The sequence below is a fragment of the Oryctolagus cuniculus genome, chromosome 1, assembly GCF_964237555.1.
Source record: "Oryctolagus cuniculus chromosome 1, mOryCun1.1, whole genome shotgun sequence".
NCBI classification, from domain to species: Eukaryota; Metazoa; Chordata; class Mammalia; order Lagomorpha; family Leporidae; genus Oryctolagus; species Oryctolagus cuniculus.
In genome coordinates, this window is record NC_091432.1 from 45,759,310 (window position 1) to 45,783,026 (window position 23,717).

Sequence of the window (23,717 nt, forward strand, 5' to 3'; positions counted from 1 at the left end):
CCACGAAGCATGTCCCAACATGAGTCACCAGTCTCAAAGAAGCAGGCAGGAAACCCAAGTCCAGGGCCAAGAGCAGTGGTACGATCTTGCCATCACACATGTGGAGCAACAGTTATTGTGCTGGCCTCTGGGAAGAGGACCACAACCAATTGACAAGAGAACAAAGAAGAAAGAAAAGTCTTAATTTAAGGCATGGGAAAATCACGGTGACAGATGGAGCACAGGAACCTCTGCAGTACAGGTAGATAAGAACAAAACCTTAAAGGAAAAAAACTCCAGTGCAATGTTAGCATAAAGACAACCCAAGTCTCATCCATTTAAAGGTCATGGTATTCCATTCTTTTTAAAGTGCTGCTGAAATATAAGTCAATTACATTTCTTACACAGTAAACACACATTGGAAATTTCAAAGACACAGAGGTCGGTCGTTGAGATTTTGCATTGACCACAGATTTCATGCAGTACATAAATACAAAGGGAAAAGAAACAGTAGCTACTACAAAGAACCAGAACTGGACACATTGGTATACAACAAACACAGCCCAAAAGAGATCAAAATGTACTGATACACAAGACAAACATTTGCATAAGAAGCCACAACAGTCGTTAAGAAATATACACTTTTTTTCACCTTTAAGGATATTACAGGGTTACTGTTTTTTCACATATGGCTTTTTTTTCTCTGAATGGGTTTCCAGCATTTGTTGGTATCATGAAATAATCTCGCTAGTGGAAAATGTCCCACCATTCAGCACAGAAAACCAATGGAAGTCTTTCCTAAGCAACACGTTGTTTTTGTTTTTGTTTCTTGGTATGAAGGGAAACTTGGGTGGCAGTTTATGACAATACTACTTGTTTCATTTTTATTCATGCATTTTTCCTCCCCACTGACTGTGCATTTTAATTGCATGGAAGCAATCCATCTGGTTGAATACATCTCAGCTCTCAGCGTCCTGGTCAAGCCCAACAGAGCTGTGCACAGGAGATAGATGATGACTAGAAATAGCTGAGATACTGAACACACCCATGCCATGGAAAGCCACAAAGTTAAACTTGGCTATAGAAGTGGACAAAACGAAATTTTCAAGGTAACTGTTTCCAGGGCAGCTCAGAACCTTTCACCTGAGCATGACACTTCAAGAAAATGTTATAGAAAATTTAGAAATTCTTGAGAAAATGAAAAAAATATCCCATTGCTCAGGGAGCAGCTCCTGAGCCTGCCTGCCTTAGATAAAACCTAATTAACACACATGTGGCTGTCCCCACATATGAAACGGACGAGTCTGAGAGGGGGTCTCCATTCTCACCAGTAAGTTAACTTTCACTGTGTACAAAACAAACCTGACAATGTCCATGGGGATTCCCCCGCTTCTTTTCATCAGTACAGCAATGATTAGCAGAAATTTGATTGGCATCCAGCATCAGACTTGAGTTTTAGCCAAGAGGTAAGAGAAAAGCCAAAAACCATTCATTGTGACACAAATTTATCAGTCCCATGAGAGATTGCTAATAGATTTAAGCTCATTTCTTCAACCTTCAAATTGAAAAGGCTGCCAATAATTTTTAAGCCTTACTTATTCCTCCCCACCTCTCTCACTCCACCTGATACCCAATCTAGAGGTTCACTTTTGCTACCACTCTGTGACATCTGCTACAGTAATGGGGATTTCTCATCAGCATGGCTTTCTTGCGGAAATCAGTGTAAATGGCCGACAGGTTGTGACAGCAAACACTGGACTGGTGAGATAGATTCTAGAAAGTTCTAGATTTGGAAACAGGGAAAGAAGGAGAACAAACACAAAGTACAGACAACAGATGTGACAACCTGACATTCAAAATCCATCTTTGCTTCCCTTCCTAAAAGCTTCGACAGGCTACTCTTGAAGACTGGAAGCTCACATCGGTGTTGGCAAGTGGCGATGATGTTTAGTCTAGAAAAGGAAGAGCTCAGTAAAATGAGTCAATGCTTTTCTTACAAATGAAGTCATTTTGTAAAAATGTTACATTAAAGCCTTTTGTTGGGTTTCATAGCTGTTGAACAGGATGAAAATGTCACATCAATATAGGATATTTGAACTTAAAACTTTGCCTGAGACCCTGTAATATGAAGACAAATGGATAAGAAAATGATTGAAATGGTTTCCCCTACAGGAAACACTTTTAGGCTTGGATAGTATTACTGTAAGTAAAAAGAAATCCAGACTACTCTATTCTAAAGTCACCATCTCTACAGTGATTCATAAGATATTTATAAGGACAGAAAACACCACTACTAGTAAACACTACATGAACATATATCACATTTTTAAAATTTCATATATGCATGTTCAGGCTACAGGAAGATAATAAAGGTTACAGCTTTGCCACTCTCTGCAGACATAGGATTTACTCTCATTAGGCTGCAGTTACAGTGAGGACTGTGAATAGGGAACTCTTAAAATTGAATTGGCTAAATGTAGTCTTAAAGGCTATAGTCTTAATTGGCTCACTCACTACTCTACTTACCTAAGCTGTATTTATCAGAAATCTCTGTAAACACAGTGACCTAAAATGTACTGCCAGAGCAGTGAATATTGCGGTTGCTTTCTCCTACGCTCTGCAATTCTTTGATTTCTCTATAACCACAATTGGCATTTACTGTGAATGAAAAAGTTAAGAGTAAAAATTGAGAAGTTACCTCTGTCTTTTAAGAGTTTGTGTCCTACATATAAAATATATACACAGAACCAGGGTTAGCCTTGTTTTCCCAGAGGTTGGAAGATAGGTCTACAGTTTATAGAAAGACATTAAGAGGAGAAGAAACACAAGGCCATGACATTGAACCACTGTGTTCAATGACATGTAGAAACTTGAATGGAGTTCTACTCTGAACATACAAAATCAGGCACAAATTATAAGATGGCTTCTTACACAGAAGAAAATAACCAAAAGGACTCACAAATGTGGCTATTCAACAACAACAAAAAGACAACTGATGGGAGAGAACCCTCAGTTCTCACAGACTTGCAGTGTGCAGAGAGTAAAGCATCTGAATTCATGGTACACTTGAGGCAGTCGGTCCAAATGAAGGAAACAGGTCCCAGTTGTGACTGGGAATATGAATTCAACCATTAAGTGGTTGCTGGATCTGCCAGCCTTGTCTTACATCCAAAACATTTTCTGACTTTTGCTAGCCCACTAAACATACCCTGTCCTGAACTTTTAGTGTCTGAGCAAAAATCCCTACTTTATTCTGCTCAGTTCTACAATGCTGTTGGTTCCAAAGGAATAGTCTTATAGTTCTGTCATTCTATGTGTGCCTTCCTAGCACCCCCCAAAGACAAGACAACACACAGTGGATGCTTCTCTGTTGGTCAAACTACACGTGCCTCTCAGGGCTCTTCTAGTTGATCTGTTCCTGTAGGGTGAAGCACATGCCTAGGAGACCAGCCCTATCAGAAATGCCACCATGGACACAAGCAGACTGCACTCCAAGTGATCTGTCTAGCTCTTCACTGTAGCATGCAACACTAGGTCCTACTTTCCTAGGTAACCACTGTCATGCATGGATGTGAACTGAGATGTAGAGAGAACGAAGAAAAATGGGATGTTAGGGGAAGGCAGAAAAGAAAACCAGGATGGAGTCTGCGCTATCCCACACCGTCGGACTAGCACTGGGTGCCTAGTTCCAAATCTTTCACTGGCAGTTTGAGTCCCAGAGAAGACGTTCCCAAGGGGTCGATCATGTTCTTGTAACGCTCCCCACGGTGTTGAGCTAAGAATGGGCCCCAGTCCGGCTGTGGTGAACACACCAACTTCAGCCTCTGCAAAGAAGTCAAAGACACACATGGTCACAGCAGCAGTGCACCTCCCTCCTGTGCAGACCACCCACCCACCCCTTGAGCTAAGAGGCCCCCTACCAAGAAAGGCAATTAGGATGATCAGCCCCCATTAATTAAGTAGGCCAGACAGATTAAAGAAGAGATGCAGTTTGGTTCACTTGAAATTATTTACCTCACCCTGCAAGCAATATTACAATTGCTCCATGTTTGCCTTGCACAAAATTAATAGAGGATAAAGGGCCCAGATTTTAATTACACAGTTTCCCCCTCCAAATGAAGAGAATCCACAAGCTTCTGTATCCACTGCCAAGTGCAAGGCATAAGAGACATGTGCTCAATTACTTGTTCTGTAGTCTCAACAGTGGGTCGCTACATCAAAATAATTGGATTTTTGTTTAGCATATTTCTCAAATGTATATAAATGACCAGAAAAGAAACTCTCAACCCCAAAGATACATGGCCAAATGTAAGCAAAGACTTTAATTATCTGTTGACAAAAATATATGCTTCTGACTTGGTTCAGCAGTGTGGGTTCTTGCAGGAGAGCTAAAAATAATGGGGATGCCTCTGCCCTTCAACTGAAATTCTTATGGAAAACATAATTTCATCGGAATGTTTTCTAGAAAAAGGAAAAAAACATATTTCTGACTGTATAAGAGGGAACAATTACATGTTTATTACCTATGAAAGTGAAGCGGCTTCTTATAGCTGTTAGTTTAATCTCCCCTCAATCATCAGTGTGCCACCCTTGTGTCTCAAATCAACTATAATAAATTTCTACAGCCAACTCATCAGCTTAGGGAGTCTCAGCCTAGGATTACAGTAGCTGAGGTTATCACAGGTTCTGTTCAGAGGGAAGGAGATTTCTGGGTCAGTTGGTGGGGAGGTTTTCCTAGGTTGGGACTGAAGCATCCCTGGGGGTGATTAGGGCCTCAGTTAGTTCACTTCAAGTGGACAATGAACAGAACTTCCTGAGAGTGAAACCTGGAGAATGGTTTCAGTGAAAGAACACTGTGTTACCTCCCCTTACCAACTCCATTGCATCCTTAATCCAGCAAAAACAAAGCTACCTCCCCTCCAAGTGCACCTTTGTGCTGTGCACCTACTCGTGGGCCTCACCCCCACCCTGCTTCTCCTCTCCTTCGCCTGGCTACCCAACAGCAAAGCCTACACAGCTGTACTCCTGTCCTCTGTCTCAGCAGGCATTTCTTTATCTTCTAGACCACTGCTTCTCAAACTTGTGTGTACGTCAGCATCACCTGGAAGATAGTTAAGCTACATGAGGGTCCTACTTCCCCAAGATTGTGGGTCAATGCAAAAAGCTTGGAGCTTAAAAACCTATATTTAAAGAAAAGGTCCCAGATAAAATGACATATTGTCCCTGATCCAAACCCTGCGTAGCTCTTTTTTCATCCAACATGTCATTCCCCTGCACCTTAAAGACAGAGGCTGGGGCTGACCAATTTCTCGCACACCTAAGCAAGTGACTTCTTATAAACACCAGAAGCCTGGACCCTCGTCCATGGTAACTGGATAAATGGTGGTCTCCCTCCCATCCACTCTGAAGTGAAGCGGGGGGGGGGGGGGGGGGGGCCCTTTGCATTCAAAATGGGGCCAGCCAGGGGTAGATTGGGCAAGACAAGTTCTCACCTCACATCGACAAAGCCCTGGCACTCATGACATTCCAGGGCCACAGTGACATTTTAATCAGCTTGATCCCTCAGCCATCCCTAACACAGGCTTCCACAACAGAGGGGAGTCGTGATTTCAAACTGAATATAAGAGGTGTCTGGGAGGGAGAAGCCTTGGACAGAGAGGAATTTCAAGAAAGTGGGAATCTGATGTGTGGTTAAAAACGAAGCACCAGGCTTTGAACTGTGGATGAGGGGAGAGGAGGAGAAACTCCCGGAAAGAGGACACACTGATCATTGATTCCCCAGAGCTGTCACTGCACTGAGGAATAGCATAATAATAGCCCAGCCTCAGACTGGCTGAGCCCCTCCATTAGAGAAACAATACATAATAAAAATAGGTTTAATAGAAACTGTGGCAACTGTAATCACTTAATCACCAAGTCTCCCTCTCGAATAAGTTTACTGAATATTTTGTCTTTTAATGCACACAGCTTTTAGGGGCTCTCCCTTGGGAGAGGAGCTGACAGAATTACCTCAATAAATCTGCCAGGAGCCAGATGCATTTTTATCACAAACATAATTGGGATCCAGATAACAGAACAGGCGAGCATCAGCCATCCAAGTACCATGGACCAGTTCGGGTAGCGGTAAGAGCCGTAGGTCATGGGTTCCCACTGGTAAAAGCTGAAGCAAAGGATAAACTGGGAAGAAAAGAGAAATACACGTGTTAGGCCATGAAGGGAATTATTCACTCACTCAATGGGCACGTACTGCACCTGTGTTATTATTCTAACATTTTACACTCATGTTGACCTCAAAAAAAGTTTTCCAGATGAAGACACTGAATTGCAAAGAGATGAAGATGACGCACACTTAGCTGCTGACCCTGCATTTACAATCCCACAGGAACTGAGCAAGGTGCACAGGTCTGTGTGCATGCAGAGAAGGCGAGGTGAAAGGATGTGCAACCAAGTAATGAACAGGAGGGGGTGGGAGGGTGTTTTTAAGGAGTTGTGTGTACTTTCTATAGTGGATAATCAAACGTGTCTATAAGATACAGACCCACAGTATTTATTTTCATTTTTTTAACAATGAATCCATTTTGCTTTCTTCTTGAATGGGGAATGGCCCACATCCAGGAACTACTTCTCCAGCTGGCTGAGTGAGAGCCAGAGTGGTCCCCAAGCAGTGACAGAGCCAGGAGCTCAGTCCTATAATTAGCTGTGGGACAAAGATAGTGGATGCACAGCGCCGCCCACCACCCTTGCCCCCAACTGACTCAAGGTGAACAAGGATCATTACCAATCATGAGCCAAGAACCAGAGCCAGCAGGCTGACCTCGGCTTCACCACTTTCTCAGTGGATGGGACTCACATGTCAGGCTTATCTACTATACAATGGGTAGATTCACATCCTGTAAACAACACCAGGTTTCTGGACACAACAGCCTTGCATTTACTCGAAAGTCTCCCCATTTCTCCTATCACTGCACACTCTGGCTGGCAGTGACTGTGAGAACTCGGATGAGTTGGCCAGTGCAGCTGAAGAGAAACAAGGTTTGCTGATGACAGAGGCACCTGGGAAGATGCCACAAGGGCCTCCATGCCAGCCAAGCTTCCAGGGGACATTTCCATGAGCAAATTGTGTGGCTGCCTGAACTCCTTGTGCCTGTGACAGCTTTAGCTTAGAATAATTTACACCCCAGGGCTGGCCCTGTGGTGTACCCCATAGAGCTGTCGCCTGCAGCACCAGCACCCCAACTGGGTGTCGGTTCTAGTCCCAGCTACTCCACTTCTGATCCAGCTCTCTGCTAATGTCCCTGAGAAAGCAGTGGAAGATGGCCCAAGTGCTTAGGCCCCTGCACCCACATGGGAGACCTGGGAGAAGCTCCTGGCTTTGGATTGGAGCCCTGCTCCAGCCATTGCAGCCATTTGGGGAGTGAAAAAGCAGATGAAAGAACTGTGTCTCCTCTCTCTGTAAACTCTGCCTTTCAAATAAATAAATAAATCTTTTAAAAAAGAGAATAATTCACACCCCTGCATCCCTTTCCCCTCCCCATTTCTCTCATCCTGTCTTAAACTATAAAATAACTGCCCAAAAATGAATGGATTGAATTACATCAGGAGAGATAATCCAGAAGTGTCTTTGGAAAAGCATGAAGCACTATACAAATGGAAGGCATCTATATTTTTACTGCAAAGCCCGGGCTGCTGGGCCAAGTCATGATTTCAATGCAACAATAATTCAATATATTGATTCAAAGCAATATAAGCCTGAAGACAACTATTGAAAAAAAAAATGTTCCCATGGAAAGAGATGTCTACCGAGGGCCCCCTTTTAAACATTTGCCCCTAGAGTTATAAGCCTTATTAACCAGTCTATTGGAAGTATGGCCTAATGTAATTACGGCAAGCTGCTCCATTTCATTTACTATATAAATAGCAATACATCTGCTTATGTGTGTGCATAACTCAGTAACGTGATCTGACTGTGTATACAATAATTGCATGGAGAATATTTATAGCTCTATAAATCCACACAGGCACATATAAAAATGATCAATTTTATTTTAGGGGCTCTGAAGTAATTTAAACTCATAATCTTAACCTATTCCAGCACATCACAAAAATACATTTTACAGAAGGGCAAATGGCAAAAAGTAAGTGTTGGACTTGGTCCTTTGATGCCCATTTCCAGTCACACAAATATCATACTAACCTTCTCAGTGCAACTTGTTCTGTGCCATAAATTTCCCTCTGCCAGGTCGGCTTTGATAAAACCCTCTCATGGGCCCAATCAACAGAGATAATAATTTGCCACTGAAGCAGGTGCACCCTGACCATTTGTTGATGACAGCCAAAGAAAAGTCTGTGAACTCAGTGGTTCATAACAATGGAATTGGCCGGTTTTGATCACCCCTAGCTCCTGAACAATGCAGAAAGGGAATGCAGTTCAGGATATGTTCTACAACTTCTACACAACTACCTGATGTGACATATATAATCTAAGTCAATGAAAGCACAGCAGAAGGGTGAAGCCTGGACAGCCCCAGATTCAAATTTTGGCTCTGCCACCTACAAGCCTTGTGGCCTTGGGCAAGTTCCTTCACCTTTACAAGCCTCAGCGCACACATCTGTAAAATGGGGGGAAGAATTATCCACCAGGCAGCGTGGTCCTAAACTTGAGAGACAACAGTCACAAAAAGTGCCTGCCTCATGGCACCACTCAACAAACAGTAGTGCTGATTATCACTAGTGATAGGACTCTCTAAAACAGGATAAAATTCTTCCACACTTAGTCTCTTCTAGGACAGGAAGAAAAGAAGGTAGAATCTAGAATTCATTCTAGCTTTGATTTCAGACAAGCATAAATCATGTGTAGCAGTAACTGGGATTAAATGAAAGGTGAGGCAGAGATGGGGACCGTTCCAGGTCAGTCTCTGCTAACAGAACGTCTCTTCCCACCAATTGGCTAAATCCGAATTCTTCGTAAACATTTCAGCCTTGAACTGAGTAGACCGGTGCTTATCTTCATCCTTTTCAAAAACGCTCATGCCCCAAATCTAGTGAGGCTTCTCAGACAAATTGCAGCCTCTACAATTAGGGATCCAGCTGCTGTTGGAAATGCAGCGGCAGATCAATGAAGAATGGTTTATCTGTCTGAACCTCTAGCTTCTCATAAAGAAACTGAGCCATTTTGATTAAAATTATTTCTATGACTGTTTTTAAAAACAAGAAGAGAATACAGTTTTTCTTTGAAATTGTACTTTCACCCTGTCTTCCTTTAGCAAAGCTGGTACCAGGTAGCAAAACAGGGGTGTTAATCTGGTTTCTAGTGCCACCTACTGGGTCCATCAGGAATTACTGTCACCTTCCTCCAGCCTTGCCAACATGATACCCACAAACCAGAAGGCATGAGAGGAAGGCAAGATCCTCATCAATTACTGTGCTTGAAGGGGGAGAGGGGTAAAACTAGCAGCTTTTGGCACAATGATAAAGGAAGCAAGATGTGATTTTAAGTCCCTGTGCGGGTCTACTGGCACATGAAAGGCTCCAGTTGTTAAAAAGATGAATGACAGGTGCTCCTAAAATGTCATCATCACTCTTGAGAATAACAAGATAGTTCTCAAAAGCAATAAAAATGAATACTAAATGTCCAATTAATTTAATATTAGTTGCTGAGTCCCTAGATTGAGTAGTGTTTAAGAGCATGGGTTCTGGAGTTCTGGAGTGCCTGAGCTCAAATCCAGGCTGCTGCTAATCATTAGGGGTGTGACAGCAGCAAGCCACAAAATCCCTGGGCTTCAGTTTCCTCATTGGTACAGTGGAGATGGTCGCAATGCCAGCCTTGCAGAGCTGCTGTGAAAGAGCCATGAGGGGACACACAAACACACTACAAACAGGCCGGCAATGTGGTCAGCACACGAGAACCATGGGCTGATTTTTCCCCATTTTCAGTACATGAGACAGACAGATACAATAGAAACACTCCAAAGACCTATGTGTGAGTCCCAGCTCTGCATCTGGCCAGCTAGACACCGTTCAGCAAATCATTTCTGTTCTCTGAACCTGTTTCTTCATCTGAAAGACAAAAACAATACTCACCCCCACCTACCTCCCCAGCTCACATTCACGCACACACTGTGTTCAAATGTAAAGCATACACATCCCAGGTGTTATGTGCACAAGAAAGCATGCTTTCCTTACGGTCAGAATTGTTGGAGTTACAAACGCCCAGCAGACTTTCCAGAAAATGTTGGGCTGGAATCCAATCATCATCTCTATATCCTCACAAAATCTTTGCAAGCCTGCAAAGAGACAAGCAGAGTATGAGATGAAGTGGCAGGGGCTGAGGGCAGGGCAGGGGGCAGGCTCTAAAACTCCTCATTCAAGCGCCATTGGCCAGGGATGGCCCCAGCCTGGTGTCAACACGACCCCTATTATGCAGGAACCCATCAGACAAATGACTTGCTGCCAGGAAGAGTAGGGCAAATTGAACATTTAAATAGTTATTAAATACTCTCTGCAGTGAGGTTCAGAAATGTCAGCCTGTGGTGACATCTAAAAAGCTCAGTTCCAGCCAAACCCCTTGTGTGAACTCTGCTGCAGCCTGGCATATTCACAGACACAGCTGTCTTCTGACATGGACTCACACGCTTAGAGACAGCTCTGCAAAACCAGTAAAGATGGAGGTCAACACTCTTTGAGATGCAATGGTTTTGAACATCATCTTGTCTCGATTGTTAAGGAACAGTATTTTTTTCCCTTTATACTATTTGTTGAACTCTTTCCTTAGTGTAGGATTAACCTTATGAGCATAAAGTTAACTGAAGATAGGTCTCTGTAAAAAAATAAGAATGGGAATAGGAGAGGGAGGACATAGAAGGGAGGGGGTATGGGCAAGAGGTAGGGGAAGATGGGAAGAATCACTATGTTCCTAAATTTGTACATATGAAATGCATGAAGTTTGGAAACTTTAAATAACATTTTTTTAAAAAAAGGTGAAAAAGAGGAGGTCACAGCAGAGAATATTACAAAGTCCTTGTGACACAGAGCAAGAGCCACTGTACATTGGTGTCTCCCAAAGACACTCTTCAGTGAGTCCATTGATCTCCACTTCACGTAAGATAACAATGGCAGGCAAAAATGAGCATAAATTCCAAGTGTGCACTGCACACTTTTTGGAACTCAAAGGATGATAGTATTCGAGGACACTCATCAAGTCACTAAAGTAAAATGCAGAGGAGATAGTTACGTAGCTACCATTCCTGCACTCAGTTCATCTAGGGAGGTCTGGAAACCTCTCTTTGAAAGGAAAGGAGGAATGCTTTAGAGCCAGGCAGCTTTTGTATTCTTTCCTGAGCTTATCAGAAGTGTGGCCTTCTCAGAATGATGGGATATCGACCCCTTAAGTCCAAGCTCCTTTGTAGTCAGCAGTTCTGAGTTAAACACAGACTCAGCTTAAATTTTCATCATTCCTTCATGCTCTGAGTGGTTAATGTGAAAAGTGGCACCCTGCCGGTCCAGGGGGTCTGAGGTGCCTCCAGGGAAAGCTGCCATTCCTCTGACAGCTCCTCTATTGCACACATCCTCAGGCTTTCTGTCTACACCTGGGCCTTTTGCTCCTCTTGCTCCTCCCATTCTCTGGCTCTCTCAGCCCCTTGGGTTTCTGGGTTTTTTGCTCTTTGACCCACGAGCAGCAGGTATATTCATTCCTTAGGTGCTCCTCGTCATGCCTTCAGTTGCCACCTCTGACCTTTCTGCTCTCGCCTCCTTGTCCACCTCCACCTGAGAAGTGGCCCTTCACCACCCCCACCCGGGTCCAGACGATCTGTCTCCTGGTCCTGTGTTCTCATGTGGAAGTGGGGAAGGATGGATGCAATGTGAAAAGACAATCTCATACAGAGTAAGACTCAGAGATTGTGGTATTCCCGCCAGGAAGGAGAATAAACAATTCAGTCCTTTAAAAAAAAAAATGGCCCTGTAAAGGTTCTATACATTGACCCTGGTGCTCATTTTTTGGGAAGTGAAAACTCATAGAGCTGTGTACTCCAGACACGTGCTTCTTGTAGAAAAAAAGGAAGCCCTAGGACCCTGCTGGCTGGAATGTAAATCAATGCACCATCATGGGAAATAGAATGGAGATGCCTTGAAAAACTAAAAATAGTTACCTTATGACACAGCAATCCCATTGGGTATGTATCCAAAGGATTTGAAATCAATATTTCCAAGGGATAATCTATACTCCCATGTTTATTGCAGCATTATTCATAATGGCCAAGTTAAGGAGTCAATCTAAGCAGTCACCAATTGATGAACAATAAAGAAAATATGGATTTATACACAATGAATGCTATACTTAGCTTTATAAGAGGGAAATCATGTCGCCTGCAACAACATTGATGGACCTGGAGGGCGTTATGCTAAGTGAAATGCTAAGCACAGAAATGACAAATCCTGCATGTGCTCTCTTATGTGTGGAATCTTAAAAAGTCACTCAGAAAAGCAGAGGGCAGAATGGCAGTCCCAGAGGCTGGGGAGTGGGAGCACAGGTGAAGCTGGGCAGAGGGTGGAATGTTGCAGTTAGGCAGGAGAAATAAACAGCAAGTATTTGAGGTGATAGATACACTAAATAGCTTAATTTAGTCATTCTACATTCTATACATCCATTGTAGCATCATTGTATACATATATATACACACATACACATTTATAATCTTTCACTATCCAATACAAATTTATAATAAAAAGACATATGCTCCTTGTGTATATGTTAAGCCTCAATTTTAAAATTCACCTTGAAAATTCACTCAGCCACTGCTATCAAAATAAAGGATCCTGAGAACCTTCATGGGCCTCAGCTCCTGACATTGGCTTCTACTTCCTCCAAGCTCAGTGCAAGAGCATCAGCCAAGTCTCATTACTATGCACCTCCAGACCACCTCAACGACATCATAGAGAACAGTCAAGATTCATAGCCACAGCAGTATTGTGGCACAGTGGGTAACGCCTACGCTTGCCGAACCAGCATCCCATATGGGAGTGCCAGTTGAGTCCCGGCTGCTCCACTTCCAATCCAGCTCCCTGCTAAAGTGTCTGGGTAGACAACAGAAGATGGCCCAAGTGTCTGGAACCCTGCCACTCACAAAGAAGACCAAGGTGGCGTTCCAGGCTCCTGGCTGTTGCAGCCATTTGGGGAGTGTATCAGTGGATGGAAGAGCTCTCTCTTGCTCGCACTCTCTGCTGCATGCTGTTTTTCAAATAAATAAGTAAACAAACAATTTTTTAAAAAGACTCAGTAGCCTGTGCTGGGAATAAGTCATAGATTCACTAAGGACTTTTCTCAGCTCACTCTAAAATTTCTCTGCGGCGGGCATTGTGGCATAGTAGGTTAGGCCTCTGCCTGATGAGCCAGCACCCCATTTGGGCACCAATTCCTGTCCCACTGTTCCTCTTCCAATCCAGCTCACTGCTATGGCCTGGGAAAGCAGCAGAAGATGGCCCAAGTGATTGGGCCCCTGCACCCACATGGGAGATCCAGAAGAAGTTCCTCACTTCAGATCAGCCCAGCTCCAGCCATTGTGGCCATTTGGGGAGTGAACCAGTGGATGGAAGACCTTCCTCTCTGTCTTTCCCTCTCTGTGTGTCTGTAACTCATAAATAAATAAATAAAATATTTTTAAAAATTAGAACATTTCTCAGGCTACAACTCTAATTTAATTCTATTAGTGGTCAGTCACAGATGTGCAGTGAAAACAGCATAGCACCAGAAGTTAGGATGCAAGAGTTAAACCCTGTTCTGCCTCTAACTCCCTGGGTGATCTCAGGTAAAGTGTTCTCCCTGAGCCTTTATTGGTTTATTGGGGCTGCTGAGCCATATGAGCTCCACGAACGGTCCCAGAGAAATGAATCCATGACATAAGCAGGTTCCCAGTTGGTTCTCTGGGTCTACAAGCAAGAACTGCATGCTTTGAGCAGGAGACTTCCCCATCTTTCCATTGTTTTCCTTGTGTTTTTTTTTTTTCCTTTAGTATCTTATCAAATACTTTCAAATGAATGACCTCTGGAAATTGCATTGCCTGGGGCATAAGTTAGGAGCCCAAACCAAAGAAATAGAAGTCAGTGGCCAGCATCCCATATGGGCACTGATTCAAGTCCTGGATGCTCCTCTTCTGATCCACCACCCTGCTTATGGCCTGGGAAAGCAGTAGAAAATGGCCCAAGTCCTTGGGTCCCTGCACCCACGTGGGAGATCTGGAAGAAGCTCCTGGCTCCTGGCTTTGGATGGTCCCAGCTCTGGCCATTTGCAGCCATTTGAGGAGTGAACCAGTGCATGGGAGATCTCTCTCTCTCTCTCTCTCTCTCTCTCTCTCTGCCTCTGCCTCTGCCTCTGCCTCTCCTTCTCTGTAACTTTGACTTTCAAATAAATAAATAAATAAATCTTAAAAAAAATAGAAGTCAAAGCCGACTCCCTTAAAAACATATCAAAACAATGAGAACAGGCCTCAGTTCTTTTTTAAAAAAGGAAATCTAAGAACTTCCGTTATCAGGATCAATCTTGTTGTCAAGCTGTTCCTCTCCACCAAGCCAACTACAAGACACAGGAGTGTCTAGGTTGACTGGGGGCACTGATATGATAGGACTCAAGGTCAGACCTGGTGAATCCACAGAGACAGGCTCCACTATGAGAAGAGGGATCACATTCTAAGTGCCAACCTTCCCCAGAACAATGAGCTGGACCTCCAGATTTGGGAAGGTATGGATGGCACACATTCAGTTTCCAGCAAGAGCCAGCCTAAATCAGATGAGAAGTCCTGGGATTCACTATGAAAAGACTTGGCTTACAGGGCCAGTTCAGGCTCTGCAAAGTCATCTCCCTCCCTGGACCTTACACAAAGTCTCAGGGCACAGGTCTCTGCCTAGATAGGCTCCAGATCCTATTACTGCTGTGTGTGTTTCGCCAACTTGCAGGTTGGTCCTGTAGATGCACCTCAGAAGCACCAGGTGGGAGCCACTGGGCAACCCTCCTGCTCCCTGAGTTCTCCAATCCCTTGAGTCTCTAGCCTGCTCCAGCTCCCAGTCAGCCCCAGCCTTGCAATTCCCCAGCTCACCTCCAAGTCACCCTCTGAGTCCCTTCCTAGTCAATGGTTATTATCCCTGGCTTTTGTTGACATGGCTTCCCTTGCCTGTTCTGTGCTTTCCACTGATCCAAACCCTTCTTGTGTCCAATGCCTAATTTATGAGAAAAGAAATGTTCAGGGAGTTTTGAGCATGTGCAAGAGACTTGCCTATTTTATGACCTTTAGATTGGAGAAGTAAGACAGCAAGACGTGAGGCCCCAAATAGGATCTGAACATCTGCATCTCAAAGACTAGTCTGAACAAGAAGAAAAACAGCAAGGTAAGGGAAAGACTAAAATGGTGAACGCATGGCTACTCTGCTAGACGCAACAAACACATCTGAGTCTCAGAAAACAGCCTGCGACAATCCCCATATAGCCAGCTGATCCTGAATTAGGCATTCAAGGACTTGCTTCAACCAACCAATCACTGTGCCCGGGCAACTTTGGCTGTTTCCTTTGCAAATCACATGCTTGCCCTTGGTCTGGACATAGTCCTTATAGAGACTGCTCTCCCTCCTTGTGTGTCCAGCCAGGGCTTGCATCCTGGCCATGTGAGCAGTGAAGACACACAGGGTCCCGTGCTCAGAAGAGAAACCAGACTTAATGCTCTCTGGCCATCAACTCGAAATTCTTAATCATTTTTTAACAAGGGACTCAACATTTTCATTTTGTTCTAAATCCTATAAAGTATGTCTCCAATTCTGTATGTACCTATTTACAAGTAAATCACCAAGTTATTCTTTTATATTTCATGTAAAGGCCAGTCCCTGAGAGCCAGATCCTCTGTGTAGACAGGTTTTCCTGCTTTTGGTTGGCAATCAACTCAGTTTAACAAACCCTAGATCTGAGTGTCTGTCTCCTTTATACATTTTTATCTTTGAGATGCCACCTTCTTGAGATTTTCCTAACTACCTTGGCTCTCCTTATCTGTGAGCTGCAAAAGGGCTTATAGCCAGGGATACACAGCTTAGCACTGACCTTCTTCTCTGTGTTTTAAATGTGTTTGCTCTTCCTTGGTAGCCACTTGGCAAGCTCTGTGGCTGCAGGAAAACAATCCTACCATCTGCACATCCTGGTAAGTGGTGTTTAGCTCACATAGCAATGGCTTTCACATGATGGAATATGTCTGTCTTGAGCTCTTGTTGCCTATCTTGCTCACTAAACCCAGCAAAGATTTTTAAATCAAAAAAAAATAAAACAAAATAAACAAAAACTGCCCCCCCCAGAACCCTACAAATTCAAGCTTAATTTTTCCATCAGGAGTACACAGGGCATAAAGTAAGCACTTAATAAATTATTGTCCATTTACTTACACATGTTCATATGTGTGTGTTATAAAAGGTCTCCAAAAAGTTCATGGAAAATGTATACTATGAAAAAGTTATGCATAGAATGAAACATTTTTTTGTACCAAAATACATTTACCTTTTAGTTCCATCTTCCACAAACTGTTTAAAGCACCCTTGTAGGGATGGAGTGGAGCTTCTTACTCCTAATATTTAGTGAGCTGGGAAACTCTACACCCAGAAAAGGGAGAAAAAAAAAAAAAGTAAAAATGGAACTCAGGAATAGGGGTCATGGAGGAAAAAGTAAGCCTGAATATATAGAATTCTGCAGGAACCTTTTGTTTTCTTGCTTGCTTTGCTTTTCTATTTTGTTTTATACCTATGAAAACTTGCCAAGTTCAGCCAGCAGGATGACAAGAACTGGAGACAGACATACGCCATCAAGTAAAGCCATCGCCTGGTGTCCCAAGGATGTGGAGGTCATCTAGGGAGTGGGAGATGAAACAAGCAGCTGCCTGAACTGGAAAATACAGCAAGACCACATCACATAGCAAGATCTTGGGGAAACGTGCAACACAAAGCCAGGAAGTTAGCCAGCAGGAGAGTTCAGTGGTGGCTGTACAATCTCACATTTTCCCCAGCCAGAAGGCCCCTGCATTGGCTCCCAGGGAAAGGAAAATCACTTTTTCAAAGTGACTCTGCCTAGGAAAAATGTGTCCTAAAGGAATTTCTCCTGCACTACAGTGACCCCCACTTTTAAACCTACATGCCTCAAACCCAGCTATTGACCTTTGGGACATGCTGACCTGAGAACCTCAATCTGCTATTTCAGTCTACTGGTAAACTTGAAACTGTACCCAACCCATTGCAAATGTTTGAATGACATCATCTAGAATCTACAGATTATTAGAAACAAGAAGAAAACACAATCCATTTGCTTCTTTATATATTCAAGAAGGTAACACACAAAATCAATCAGGTTCATTTTCATTCTTCACAGGTTCAAAGTTGTCTTTAACCAACTTTACACTGGTTTGGGGCAACATCAACTCAATAAAGAATGGACTGTCCTCTGGGGTATAATTTACATATCTGTCTAAGCTTTTCTTTTCCTTTGTAGCAACTATGTTAGCTTAGCTCAACTATTTCTTCCTGAGATCTACTTAGAATTCCAGCCAGATTCAACTCAGAGTTTCAAACTCACATCTGACACTGCAGAAGTCAAGTTCAACCTGGGCCCCTCACAGAGTCAGACGGATGATTCCAGAGGCTGGCCCAACACCAGCATTCCTAGAGACCAAATTTTCTGGACAGTCTCAGGAAGATTAGAATAGCCCAGGTAGTGAAGCACTCAAGATTTATTTTTTCCTTTAAAAAAGAGACATCTACTACTGGATTTACATGGCGGAGCAGTAATAGAGAAGCTTTTTAAGTTTTAAAAATAGAAATGTTTAAAAAGCTTCTGTATTAATGACCTTTTAAACCACAGCGGACAGCCCTGTTTTACAGCAAAGAACTGTGCAAATATATCTTTCGTGGCAATCAGCAGTTAGGACAGAAGTAACAGAGGAGATAAATGATAACAGCTACCTGTGTTTGGGCCAGTGTGAAAAAGAAGCACATCCCTCACTTTGTGCCAATATACCATCTGCAGACCTCAGCTTCCATGTGAGCCCAGCAGGGGCTGAGTTTTTCTTAGAGACTGCTCCTTGCCTCTCCTTGCAAGGCCTTGGGTACCTGGGCAGGAAGTTAAGACTCGCTGTGGTGGATTTCTGCCGTTCTCTGCTCAGGTAGAAAGTACTTTGAAGCCTCACTCTTACTCTGACATCAGCTCTTCAGTCGCAACATCACCGCAGGGTCCAGGCTCTTACCAGCCAACAGTGCTGACAGCTTGGTCTTTGATCTCAATAGGGAATCTGGCATGGCTGGCCACTCCTCTTGCCAGGAACTAAACTCTCCCTCCAACAGGAATGTGATCTCCAACCTGATACAAATTCCTCTTTCACAAACACTCAAAAATGACTATGGTATTTTGCTGCTTCTGGGTGCTCAAGTTTTCACAGGTGATTTCCTTCTTACACCATGATTCCTGCCAATTACCTTCCACTTTCATGAGGTTTCCAGGAAAGCAAGAAGCCATTGTGAATATGTTGAGTGAGAGGCTAACAACCACACTGGAGTCAAGACATGTGTATCAAGGATACCTGGCAGTCAGGGTAAGCTTTGTTGGCCCCAAGTTTAAATGAAAGAGCTTTGAAGATCCCTCTGGCCTGAACCTTCTTTTGGGTTCCAGATATTGCATGAATTTGCCACTCTAATATTCTGAATTCCAAGGGATAGTCCACATTCCTTTTTAGCATAGAGCATGTTGCTATCTCTTTTGTGTTTGAAGTTCAGTTAGATCACCTGAATTGGAAATGTTCACTTCTCTGATATTTGCTATGGTGGTCCTTAGACTCAGCACAGTCCTGAGCAGACCTCAAGATACAAAGAAGTCAGAAGTGCCTTAAATCCAGTAAGGTTCCCCTGTGCTGAATGGTAGGGCATACTAGGGGCCAGGAACTCCCCTGGTAAACCTCATCACAAACACATCTGCACAGTGGGCAAAGATGGCATCACCATTCCTGGTGTACTTGAAAATGGACCTGCTGATTATAGGACGCAAGTTGCTATAGTGAAGGTAGGAAGATTAACTTGTAAGGGAACTGGAAGTTTATTACTGAGAAAATCTGAGATTGAGATATTATATCACAGGTTTCCTTAGTGATAATAAAGTTTCCTAAGCATCTGTGAGCCAAGTGGTTTCTGTTACACTCTACACCCAAAGACCAGGTGCAAAGGAACCCCTCACCTCAGGCGACATGGAACTGCAGCTATGAAGACCATGAAGCCACTTCAGGTAGCCTTCTTCCCCGCCTCCTCCCTCCCCCGGCCACTGTCCACAGGCATTACCTGTCCCCAAGACAGACCCAACCCGAAGGTGTGCCACTAGGACTTTCTCGTATTCACCATCAGCCTCTTGTCCCTGCGTCGAATCTGGACAAGAGTCCTGAGACAAACTTGGAAGTCCAAGTGCAGCTCTCTCGTGCTTCCTAAGTCACTGCAGTGAAATTCCCTCAGTGTCTCATTAAAATGGGAAATCTGCTTCCCATGAAACTGTTACCAACGTGAAAGTTCTACTCAGCAGCAGCCATGGAGACTCCCTTACCGTACACATAGGAGATTCCCACGAGCTCAAAAATGGCGATGATGACGAGTGCGTAGGAGGCAGCATAGGTGTCCACAAGCTGAAACATGTAAATTCCACCCTAGCGAGAGGGAGAAACAACCAGCAGCACGTGACCCTGGATGCTCAACAGGTACACAGGTGCACTGGGTGGGAAAAAGTACTTCTACATTCTGCAGCACAATCAGCTAACTGTGAATGACAACAATTAGTTGCACTTCCAAATAGCTAGTGGAGAGGATTTTGAAAGTTGCCATAAAGGGACTGGCATTGTAGTGTAGCAGGTTAAGCCACTGCCTATGACACCAACATCTCATATGGGCGCCGGTTCAAGACTGACTGTACCACTTCCGATCCAGCTCCCTGCTAATGCACCTGGGAAGGCAGGGGAGGATGGCCCAAGTACTTGGGCCCTGCACCCACACCGGAGACCCAGAGAAGGTTTCGGGCTCCTGGCTTCAGCCTGGCTCTCTTGCTCTCTCTCTCTCTCCTCCTTCCCTGCCTGTCTCTCTCTGTGTAACTCTGCCTTTCAAATAAATTAAAAATTTTTTAAACACAGGAGAGGCAGAGAGAGAGGTCTTCCATTCACTGGTTCACTCCCCAAATGGCCTCAACAGCTGGAGCTGTGCCAATCCGAAGCCAGGAGCTTCTTCCGGGTCTCCAACACGGGTGCAGGGGCCCAAGGATTTGGGCCATCTTCTACCGCTTTCCCAGGCCATAGTAGAGAGCTGGATAGGAAGTGGAGCAGCCAGGACTTGAACTGGTGCCCATATGGAATGCTGGCTTAACCTGCTACACTACAGTGCCAGCCCCTAAATTTAAATTTTTTAAAAAGTTTCCACATAAAGAAACAACAGAAGTTTGAGATGATGGCTATGCCAATTAACCTAATCTGATCATTACACATCATATGTGTGTGTGTGTCACACTGAACCCCATAAATTTGTATTTTGTATGAATTAAATATTTTTAAATGAAGCAAACAACAAAGCAGCTCCAACAAAAGCCCTGGAGCTGGGCTTGTCTTCCCACTCCAAACAGCCAATCCTCCCATGTCAACAAGACTCAGGTGCAAACAGGAGCCAAAGGGTCTCCTGTGCTGTCAACAGCAGCAACCTACACCTGGTCCTTGTCATGTTAGCAAAGCAGCCTTTGACAGATTCTGAATTAATCAATAGGACAAACACAAAAGTGATTTAACATCTTATTCTTCTAAGGCAAAAGTCGACATCAGAAGATGTATATCTGAAAGCAACCAGGTTTCTTTGTATCCCTTTAAAGAAGGGGAAATTCACCCATGTGTCTGCATTTAACTGACTTTTATATGACCTTTAAATATGTCTGGACATTCCCCACACATCCCCATGTATCTCTACCTTACGTTGTAAGTCTCCCTACAATAGATGAGGCTTAGAGGCCATCTCAGTCCAGTCCCTCATTTTACAGATGAAGAAACCATGACCCAGAGTGGTGACTAGCTGAAGGTCACAGAGAAAACAATGTATATACTAAGAGAGTGAACATTCGATTTACCAAGTCACTTAGGACTAGCAGGAACTCAAGTGGCCTAGACATATGTGGCAAGTAATCACCTGGGAATCTGTCTGGTTAGTTCACTTGGACTTTAACAGTTTCCACATGCTTAAAGTAGGACACATCTGCCTTGTTGGCTCGGGAAGACTACAACTCAATTATGAAGTTGCTAGAAGCATCTACCAGTAGCCAGCTGACATAGTTCCCTCTGTGGTCAAAATCCCTAATGAACTGGTGTCATGCACGTGGAAATGACAGTGATCTGTTGACATTATGAGTTCTGGGAACTAAGGGTAAAGGACAGACGGCCATGCGCCTCCCACCCGCTCCCACTCCCACCTGCACGCAGTAGGCAGCTTACCTGTGTGATCATTGGAAAGCCCATGATGAAGAAACAAATACAACAGCCCAGCGTAAAGACTGGCTTGTGTGTGCGCAGGTACTTGGGGAACTCGTCGGAGATGGAAGTCACTATGGTCTCAATGGTGGCAAACTGGAATGATGTCAGGAAACAGACCGCTGAGTCAAACAGTCCCACCCAGGAGGCAGGAGAAATCCCTTTACTTGTCCCCCCATGGAAAGCTGTATTTGTATTTGACTTTGAGGTTAGAGTGACATTGCCAGGATGGGTCTGAACTGCCTCCCAGTGATCCAACCCAAGCAGGATGTGAGCTTTAGAAACGGTACTGCCAGTCCCCAGAGACGGCACTCATGTTCCTCCATCAAGACATTTTAAGCTTCACTTTGTATTCATGAGATGTAAATTCCTCCCCTCCCGTTTACCTCACATTTGATCTTCTACTTCAGGAAAAGCCTTCTTTACACCCAACGACTAAACTCTGCGCACCTGTCAGCATGATTTGTGGTAGTGTCAGCTCCACAGCAATTTCCCTCAAATTGACTTCATATTATTCTGCCTTATCCAGCCCCAAAGAAGTTGCTTTGCAAAAATGACACCAAAGCAGAAAGCACTAAACCATGACCCAAAGAACACGAGGGAAGGACAGAGAGCATGGCTCCTCTGCTCCATCTCACGAGCCCCCAGAAATGCAAGGTTATCCCGAGTCCTAGGCATGACACTCATCATCCCAGCACCACTCAGGGGAAATGTGGAAATGTTCAGTTACCGCTAAGCCCACCCTTATGCTGCATGCTGGACCCAGGACCCAGGGAAGGAAGTCTTCAGAAGAGTCCTGGGACAGGGATTGAGGGGGAGAGGGGCTCACCATAGTGTCAAGTCCAAGAGTGAGGAGCATCAGGAAAAAGATGATGGCCCAGAATGGAGAGAGGGGCAGCCTGGTTAGGGCCTCTGGGTAAACCACAAATGCAATGCCTGGCCCTGGAAGGGATGAGACAAGAGTTTGCAGACAAGCTCAGGTCAAGGCCTCTCTTCCCAGAGCCCACAAAGCCTTCACTGCCCTGAGTTTCCAGGTTATCACATGGTCTATGTTGCTTCCACTGTTTGTTAGTTTTTTTCCTTATCTCCACTCATTTCCCCAATCAGATCTTCAGCTCTGTGAAGGGAAAGGCCAGAAGAATCAGGTCTACACCTAGAGTAACTTAGAAGAAAGGCACAGAACTAGTGTCAAAACAGACTCAGCACCAACTCAACTCAACTCAGGCCAGGCTGCACCCTGTGCTAATATGAGAAGCTCCATTTTTTATTGGATGAGCTGAGGGAGAACAGAATTCCCCTCCAGAGCAGTGGTTCTCGGCCAAGGTTAACTTTGGCGCCCAGGGATAATTGGCACTGCCTGCAGACATTCTGATCTGCAAAGCTGGGGCAGGGTTGTGTGGTTGCTGGTGCCCAGTGAGTAGAGCCCAGGGCCAATAGTAAACACCCAACAGTGCCTCTCAAAGCAAAGAATGATCCAGAATGTCAACAGTGTGGAGGCTGAGAACCTCTGCTCTAAGGGTGAGAAGACCAGAACGGCATTATGCCTCCCCGTCCTCCTCCTACTCAGCTCTCCAGGAGAAGCCAGTCACACCAAACACGGATCTCCTCAACACTTCCAGGATCTCACCCTGCTTGCTAAACATAAAGCTGTATCAGTCCCCTGGTAATTAGTTGGGTGAGAAAGGGCAAACATGGTGGGAGGTTAAGATGGCTTAAGCCCCAAGAGTCAGACGGATCTGGCCTAAATTCAGACTTCATTAGCTACCAGCTGTGCAACCCTAGATGCGCTGTTTAATTTTGGTAGGCCTCGATTTTGCCCCTCTGTCCAATGGAGATTACATCATTCTTTACCATGTGGTTAGGAGAAAGACGTGAGAAAACACAGGTGAAACACTGAGTCCTGTGCCTCGCATACCATCAGCTCCCACAGAACGTTGGCTTTTATTGTGAGTGGACTTGGATGTTGGAGGTTGGAGCCAGGTTTTCCTAAGGTATATGGCATGTTGTCTTGGTAGGGGCTTCAGAGCTGCAGGTGTCTCTGGTATGAGCCAGCCACTCCAACCTGCCTCACAGCCTCACAGGGAAGGCTGCTACAACCAAAGATGATTAAAGGTGGCAGTTGTGAATTTCCTTATAAGTAGACAACTAAATGGTAATGGGCAGAGACAAGTGAATGCGGGCACAAGGGTAATCCACAGC

The 23,717-nt window shown here is 44.3% G+C and overlaps 1 protein-coding gene across 2 annotated transcripts in view; it reads right to left on the bottom strand.

Annotated features, from left to right (window-relative positions):
* Positions 1-789: 789 nt before the first annotated feature.
* SLC6A5 (solute carrier family 6 member 5) overlaps positions 790-23,717 on the bottom strand; it is a 90,095-nt gene continuing 67,167 nt past the window's right edge. For both annotated transcript variants that reach the window (XM_051825012.2, XM_017345563.3), the window contains 6 exons: positions 22,348-22,460; positions 21,483-21,614; positions 19,571-19,670; positions 10,162-10,262; positions 5,989-6,156; positions 790-3,803 (listed from right to left, as the gene is read on the bottom strand). In XM_051825012.2, coding sequence (XP_051680972.1) covers positions 3,648-3,803; positions 5,989-6,156; positions 10,162-10,262; positions 19,571-19,670; positions 21,483-21,614; positions 22,348-22,460 — 770 coding nt within the window. In that variant the 3' untranslated portion in view covers positions 790-3,647. The remainder of the gene's footprint in view (positions 3,804-5,988; positions 6,157-10,161; positions 10,263-19,570; positions 19,671-21,482; positions 21,615-22,347; positions 22,461-23,717) is intronic.